The 8,407-nt window shown below is 41.7% G+C and overlaps 1 protein-coding gene across 1 annotated transcript in view; it reads right to left on the bottom strand.

Moving 5' to 3' along the window:
- Cenpe (centromere protein E) overlaps nt 1–8,407 on the bottom strand; it is a 64,020-nt gene that overhangs the window by 16,725 nt on the left and 38,888 nt on the right. Inside the window, exons 37-41 of the mRNA XM_013349949.1 lie at nt 5,874–5,978; nt 4,615–4,833; nt 2,886–3,083; nt 1,783–1,986; nt 261–488 (exon numbers count right to left, since the gene is read on the bottom strand). Of these exons, the coding sequence (XP_013205403.1) occupies nt 261–488; nt 1,783–1,986; nt 2,886–3,083; nt 4,615–4,833; nt 5,874–5,978 (954 nt within the window). The remainder of the gene's footprint in view (nt 1–260; nt 489–1,782; nt 1,987–2,885; nt 3,084–4,614; nt 4,834–5,873; nt 5,979–8,407) is intronic.

Here is an 8,407-nt window from a genome sequence, read left to right as displayed (position 1 = left end):
TAATGGGTCAGGCAGTGTTTAAAAGAATACAGTTTCCGTGTAATTATTTCGGGGCATAAGCTAAGCTAGCCATGTGGGCGGCCGGGTGCCTGGGACACAGCCCCCGCCGCTCTTAATTCAACAAAGTTTCATTATTAGTTGAATGGTGACTACAGTACAACCATATGCAAAAATCCAACTCATCACGTACAACAGTGTATTCATGTTTAGTGGTCACATTACAGCTACACATTTGCTCTGAACGCCAGGGAAGTTCGTACCTCTGATGCTAGTTGGTCACTGACTGATGCAGCATGAGGACTTCTGCTGTCCCATGGGAAAGGGTGTGCAGTAGGATAAGCGTGGGCAGCGGCCTGGGAGGCGGTCAAAGTCTGGCAGTCTCTAGATAGTTGTTCAGTTTTCTCTTTCAGAGATTTCAGGTAATGTTCTAATTCTTTGGATCTTGTGGCATTTCCTTCCTCAAAGTCTGTGAACTTGTTTATCATGGCCTATGAACAGAAAGAGCCCACCACAGTTTAAAGTAACTTATACATTGCAGTCACAGTAAGAAAAGCAGTGGAATTCCAGGCCAGCGCCTGCATGTCAGATGCTAAGAATGGCGTGGCTAAAGCAGGGGTTCGACAAGATCTGTAAGGTGACTCACTTCATTAGGGTTAGAGTGACACAGGAGGGGACTGAAGAACTACGCAGGTCAAAGTCATAACAGCAGAGCGCACACAGGAACCCTAACAATTACCTACTTTCCCCATTTCATTCCAAACCTCAGCCCAGAGAAAATGACTTACTGATGTCAACCCCCTTTTCCGTGTGCTGGGATGTTTTCCCTGTGTGTGTGTCTGGTGCTCATGGACATCAGAAGAGGCCACTAGGTCCCCTGGAACTGGAGTTACAGACAGCTGTGAGCCACCATGTGGGGTACTGGGAACTGAAACAGGTCATCTGGAAGAGTAGCTAGTGCTCTTAATGGCTGAGCCATTTCTCCTGCTCCAATTTACTGATTTTTACTATTAATCTATAAATCTTATATTCCTGTGTAGATAGTAACAGTCAAAATCACTATTCTCTTTTCCACTGAAGACTGGCTAACACGGGTTTGAAGGAAATGTCATAATACAGTAAGAAGCTGACGGGGTGCTCAACACCAGGTGTGATCTAGAAATTCACGACTGGTCAGATGTGTCATTTTGGTACAGAATCTTGGTAATAGGAGAGGTTATCTCTAGGGATGGACTATATGAGAGTTCTCTGTATTAACAGGTAATTTCCCATTAAATTAACTGAGAACAATACCGACACACATCAAAGCAAAGCAGCACCTCCTCTGGGACACGCAATCCAGGACTGCAGCAGGTGGTGTGGGGCTGACGAGGCAAATAAATGCTCACAAGGCCCCGGATGCGCCCAGTCAGAATCGTCTGTGGCTTTGCCACAGTGGCTGCCCACAGCCTTAGCAGAGATACATCTCAGTCTCCCTGAGGCCACTGGGGCAAAGGCTCTACCCTGGTGAGCACTGAGTGGAGAGTGAGAAGAGACCAGGAGAGACAAAATCTCCCGAGTGGGAACTCGGTGTCACATGTGAACAGCCTGCCACCTTCCCAAGCACAAACTGGTTTAATGATCCTGAAGAAGCATAATATAATAGAAGAAAAAATTTTATATAATCAAAATGTTCACAGAGCCCTGACATATAAATTAAAGAAATATAAGCTAGTCGAAGCCTTTTAGAAATGAGGAGAAAAAGCAAAGTATAGAAGAGCCTGGATGATGAACAAGCATACTCACGGCTATTTTGCTATTGTAGAAGTTATTCATTTGGCAAACGCTGTTGTTTTCTTCTTGGATGCCACTTTTAAGCTGCTCTGTATCAAATGGAGTATTCAGCCACTTTTTCAAAAACCGAGTCATTTCTTTCTTATTACTTAGTACTTGCTGAAATTCAGTTTTTATGGCGGGAAAGTCATTTTCTGAAAAATCTTTGAGAATTTCCTGTGTCAAAAATAGGTATCAAATTATATGAATATTAGGAAAGATTTCATCCAAATAACATATAAACTATAAAAATATCATAAAGGGGAGAAATACCTACTGTACTCTATTTATTAGCACATTAAAGTAAGTGAATTCTAATTTAAACCTTTATTTTGATTACTTGCATAAGAGAATGTAGAGTATATTACCAAATATACTCTACATGACATTCTATGTACATGGCAGGCCTTATATCTGTGTTAGGAACTGCAGCCAGTTCCAACATCGCTGGGAGAACAAGAAAGTCCTTATGGTACTGATACAGGGGAGATTCTGACTTCTGAATTCTCACTAGCTGACATTAAATCTATTTTCTGTCTATGCAGGTCTGACAGCGTCTAAAGGGTCGTCCAGTCCGCTATCATTCGGTGAGTTACTAGCCATTTCGAATGCATACAAAGGTATCTATTTAAAAAGGGCTTAAAATCATATTAAAGCCATTAGAAAAGCATACCTCAAAGGAGGTCAAGATCACAATGGAGAAATCTACAGACAGCTGAACCATGAACTCATGAACTCTTACCCAACAGCTGTGGAGCCACCATGTGTGGGAGACAGCTGTGAAGCTTGGACTATCTGAGGGGTCCCCGACAGTAGGACCAGGACCTATCCCTGGTACATGAGCTACCTTGGAGCCCATTCCTTATGGTGCCATGCCCAGCCTTAATGCAAGGGGGAGGGGCTTGGTACTGACCCAGATTAATGTGCCAGACTGTGTTGACTCCCCTTACCTGTTGGGAAGAGTGGATGGGGGTTGGGCTTTGGGCTGGGGAAAAGTTAAGGGGGGCTGGAGGAGGGGTGGAAGGGAGAACTGTGGTTGGAATGTAAAATGAAATTAAATTAAAAAAAAAGTATACCTCAATATGGAGGTCCATATCCTGGCTCAGTGTGAGGTTCTCCAGGTCTTTGGATGGAATATCACAAGCCCGCTGAAAGCTCTGTATTTTAGTCCACAGTTCATGCTGCTTTTCCACTTCCTGGACAAAAGCCACTTCGAATTTATTGATGAACTCATGTTGCTCTTCCTTTATCTTTGTAATGTGGCTCAACACGTACTTGAAGAAGATAAATTGAAAAATGAGACATTGTATTTAGGGGCATTTTCAGTGTCTGAGATGGCAAGGCCTCTTGTTTACTGTTTATACTGTGGTAGATGACGGCATGCAGGAAGCAGCTACTCTCTATTCAGATTTCTCTTCTCTGCCCACTGGGAGAACAGCTCTTCCCGACCGCTGCTTCCTTGTTTGACTTCCTATGGGATTCCTCATAGTGAGTGATTCTGTCACATGACCCTTTCTATAAGCTCTCTTTTTCCTATTAGTTCATGTGTGTGAACAAACGTGTCCATGGGCCCCCGAGGACTGCAGCTCAGGTGGCTGAGTCACAGCCTGGTGTTGGGAGACCACTGGGTCCTCTGGAAGAGCAGCCAGGGTCTCAACACTGAGATCTCTCTCCAGCCTTATTACATAACTTTTGGTTAAACTGCCAATCTGCTGTCAGACATTTGAGATTAAAAATTCATTTCATATAAAATTACATGTATATGTGTGGGTGTGTGCACATGAGTTAGTAGGTGTCCACAGGGTCCAGAAGAGAACTTCAGAGTCCCTGGAGCCAGTTTCAGGTGTTGTGAGCTGCTTTGACCTGGGTGTTAAAAGCTGAATTTGGGTCTGTGAAGAAACAGTAAATGTTCTTAACTGCTAAGCCTTCTCTCCAGTCCCATTTTGGATTTTCAAAATATTCTCCTAATAATTTTGTTTGATTAACTCCCCCTGCCCACCCATCCGTCATGTCACATACTTCATGATTTTTTTGTTAAGCACATTTAGAGGTCTGGCCTTATGCCAATGATAATTTTAATGCTACAGTGGTCCCCAACCTCATGCATCTTGGTTATCTGACCGTCATGATCTGTGAGAGAATTATCAAGTAGAGAAACTCTATACACCCTGGGAAGTTTCGTGATTCACAGGGAGCCCCATCAGGGCTCTAGAAGCTGGAGTGAGTAACTGACTCTGGGCAGCCACGCTGCTGAGGGCTTCCTTAGATTACTGAACCACCTCTGTGTCGAGCAGGAGGCCCTAGGGATGCAGCTTTCCTGAGTCATCACCCCTCTTGGGTGGGCTTCCGGCCAATGCGGTGGTTCTGAGTCATCCCCGAGTACCCCTCTAAACTGTAACCCCAATTAACTCATTGGTTTACCAAGTTGGATATTGGTGCAACTGTGATTTTGGTCTGTCATGGATTCCCTATCTGGGGTGAACAGACCTGTGTTACATATCCTCAGGAAAACTATCACATAACATGTTGTCCGTACCTCTATGACTGCACTTATAACCAATCACAAGCCTGCCTTACTCGATCATGACATCTTTGGGATGGGACTCACGTGGACTCTGAGTATCCTTAAACAGTGTTTAGGCCGACAGGCAGAGCTCAGGCTTTGCTGAACAAATCCTAGCTTCAGATCCATATTAATTTGGTGGTTAATATAAATAGTATCTATGGTAACTCCAAAAAGACTTAAATACATTGAAATGTACAATTGAAATTATAGTATAAGGCCAATACTGAAAAAGCTGGTACCTTAAGTTTTTTCAGGATTCTGTGGAATTCCATGAAACATCTCTGGTTTGCAGTAAAAAGCTTTTCTATCTCTTTGGTTTGTGGGTATGGAAGTGAAAGCTTTGCTTTTATAGAAATCACCAGCTCTTTTTGGGTTTTGGTTTCCTTCTCCAAGTCAAGAGAGAGCCGATTCAAGCACTCATAATCATCACCCATTTCTGAGTATCCTTTCAGGAGCTCCTAAAGGAAACCGAATTCGTGTTAATGAATACTGGAATTGTAACAAAATGTAACACTGTAATACCTTCTATTGGAAAAAAGAAATGAAGAACTTCTGTTTAAAAGATATAATTAGTGATTTTTAGATTATAGAAGCAATGTATAAGATTGTAAAAATTAACCAGAGAAAATACAATTAAAAAAATCCAACATTTCTGGCTGATGTTGATAAAAGCAGCAAGAGTCTGTGCATGAACCAGCGACCGTGACTCAAACAGCCCCTCCCTCTCCCCCGTGCTGTAGACTGTGATCTGTCACACTGCTTTGACTCCTGCCTCCCTGTGATCTCTGTCTACATCACTAAGATTCATCTTTCAAAAGAGCTCTCTCAGTGGGCAGCGGTGCTCTCATCTTTAATCCCAGCACTCGGGAGGCAGAGGCAGGAGGATCTCTGTGAGTTTGAGGCCAGCCTGGTCTACAGAGGCAGCCCAGGACATCCAGGGCTGCATAGAGAAACCCTGTGTCGAGAAAACAAAAACAAAAATTCTCTGCTTATATTCCACTTAATACTCAAATCTCTCCTTTGCAGACATAGGTCATGCGGTGTCTCTCGCAGCACGGCAGAACTCTCCAGTGGACCTCCTCCTACTCGGAGCAAACCTGAGTTTCCCGTGGCCTCGTGGTCTACCCCTGCGTCAGCTTCGACCTTACTTCCTCTCACTAGCTCCCTCCTGAAACTTCCCTGCCTCGGGAGCTTTGTGCTCTTAGTCCCCTGTCTACAGCACTCATCCCCCAGAGCAAATCGAGCCATTACTGCTTTTAGGGATTTGCTCAGGATTACTTTCCCGCACGGTCCTTAAAAAGCAAACCACACACTCCCACTGTGTTATTTGTACATATATGTGCACATGTGTATGCATGCATCACTGTACTAGACTATACTGCTTAGGGAAACATCTGGTATGATCTATTCGCTATACACAGTTTCCTTTAATTCTCTTAGGCTTGACAGGACATTTGGAACGGTAACAATGCCACACAGCTCCTACAGGAGCTCTTACTTTTATCCTGAGGCACTTTTCTCGAAGCTTTCTTGTTCCATGTTGCTCTCCATCACACAGTAACTCCTCTGCATGTGTTACTATCTCTTCATGGTTCTGATGATCCTGGTACAAAGAAATGCATAGCAATAACTACATTTACATAGCAAGTCTAACCATACATGCTTGCACCTTACATCGGGTTTCTGTGATGGAATTAAATATTTCATTGTAATATAACAGTGTTAAAATAGGCAAAAGGAAGTAATAATTATTGCCAAACTACACAGCAAATGACCTCACCTCACTGAACTCACTCAATACGTGAGAGAAGCACATGGCATCTAGAAAAGGACTTGCTGCTCACTAGGTCTTAGATCTCCAGTTTGTAACCTCTCAATGTCCACATTAGAATCACTATCACCAACTAAATATATCAGAGAACCCAAGCCTTGTATGTTCTTCCACCTTGGGGTGGTAAGTATAAATTTCTTTCATGTTCTTTCTGCATTGATTAAAAAATACAGAACAGACATACCCTTCCTCATTAAACTAAGTCATTAGTTTAAGTTGGGCATAGTAATACCTAGAAGAATATCTGCTTGATACAGATTTGCCAAACAAATTATGTCTGTTTGTAAATTTAGACAGGCCCCACATACGCTGGACTCCTAAGTGTTTAATGTTTATGATAACAGTATATGAGGCTTTTTACTTTACCCAGCAAATGTGAAAATAGAAAGTTACATATTTATTTTATATACCCAATTTTTCTAAATTTTATACTATTTTTTAGAGTAGTGAGTTTTAGAGTAGTGAGTTTTAAAGATTATTCAGAAATAATGTCAAGAAAAGTCTCTTAATCTCTACTTTGCTTTTTCCCTTCTAACTTCAGTAATGAAGGCGCACTTACTTCAAGAGTCTATCAATAGAGGAAAGGAGGCATCTACTCTTCCGCAGATGTAGTCTTTGTAGTATCTTCCACCTACGGTAAAGCTAGTTTCTTTCTGTGGTTGTTGTTTCAGAAATTTAGAAGGAAAATAGTATCTAACAAATCTTTTTTTAAAGATTGAAGAATTTAATTTTCTAAAAAGCACTGTGACTTTTATGCTTCCTTTCTGTGTTATAATTATGGCATGTTTCTTACCACTTATCTACAGACATTTCCAAAAAGAAAATAAGAGGAAAAAATCCAAAACAAAACTACAACACCCAAATCCAGATAACACACACTGGTAACCCCCCAGGCTTCAGTCTCAGAGCTGCTCAGCAAAGGCAGGTCTGAACTCACGCCCATATCACGTGTTTTAGAGTTTCTCGGAATTGTTCTCTTTCCACTTTTTTATCCTGGCTAGCGCCACTGTTTTCCTTGGCTACAATTCTTATTGCTTTAAGGTTTTCATGAACTTTCTTAATCAAGTGCAAGTTATTTTCACCCACACTTTGCACATAGAAATTCCGGGCCTCAAACTGCTTCAACTGCTCAATTTCCTTTTTTTTGTTTGTTATAAACTTTATTGACATCTTTCTCTTTAAGAAGCTGAAGCTCTTCTTCCTGAAGTTCTTGGCTCTTGAGATAATTTATAAAATAGATCAGAATAAAAAATTTCTTCACAGAAGGGCAATGTCTATTGTTGTGTATGTATACACACATAAACAGAGTATCTTTCGAAATCAATGGTTCAGATTTTAACAGTGTTTGCAGTCTTGACTTTATTGAAATCCTCCCAAATTCAAGTTTTTGAGTTTCATGCTGGTGCTCAAAACCTTTTTAAAATTGAGCATTTCAGACACTAGACCAGAAATTCTTAGCCCATATTTGTGTATTTTATCACTGCTTTTAAGAGAATAAATACGCTAAAAGAAAAATATATGCTCAGTTAGAAACGAGCTCTACAGTATGCCTGGACAGTCAAAGGAGCAGGGCTTTAATCCCAGAACTCAGGAAGGAGAGACAAGAGATCTCTGTGGGTTCAAGGCCAGCCTGGTCTATAGTGAGTTCTAGGACAGCCAGGGCTATAGAGAGACCCCTGTCTTGAAAAACAAACACAACTCAAAACCAATACAAAAACAGACCAAAGGAGCCAGAGTACAAGTTCTGACCCTATTTTCCCCACTCCTCGACTTCTTTTTCTCTTTCACTATCTTTTAAGGGCAGAGTCACATAAATAATGTGAGGCCTAGAATTCCATCATAGGGATGAGCCCTATGTAGCCAGTGCCTTGCAGGTGGATATTTGGTTTACTTCTAGATTTTGGTCACCACAAATCACTATATAGAACAATGTATTTTTGCTAAATCAGTGAATATATTGGTTGGGTAAATTCCTAGAAGTGGTACTGCTGAACGAATGTGCTGCATGTACTGGTAAGTTTTCAAAGATGCAATAAATATGCTCAGCAGTTAAGAGCACCTGCTGTTTTTTCCCAGTTCCAGGAGCTCCAAAACCCTCTTCTAGTTATTGCAGGTACCACACACACACACACACACACACACACACACACACACACACATATATATATAGAGAGAGAGAGAGAGAGAGAGGGAGGGAGGGA

The sequence above is a fragment of the Microtus ochrogaster genome, chromosome 21, assembly GCF_000317375.1.
Source record: "Microtus ochrogaster isolate Prairie Vole_2 chromosome 21, MicOch1.0, whole genome shotgun sequence".
Lineage (NCBI taxonomy): Eukaryota > Metazoa > Chordata > Mammalia > Rodentia > Cricetidae > Microtus > Microtus ochrogaster.
Note: the sequence above shows the minus strand (reverse complement) of the source record. Positions and strands in the feature narration are given on the sequence as shown.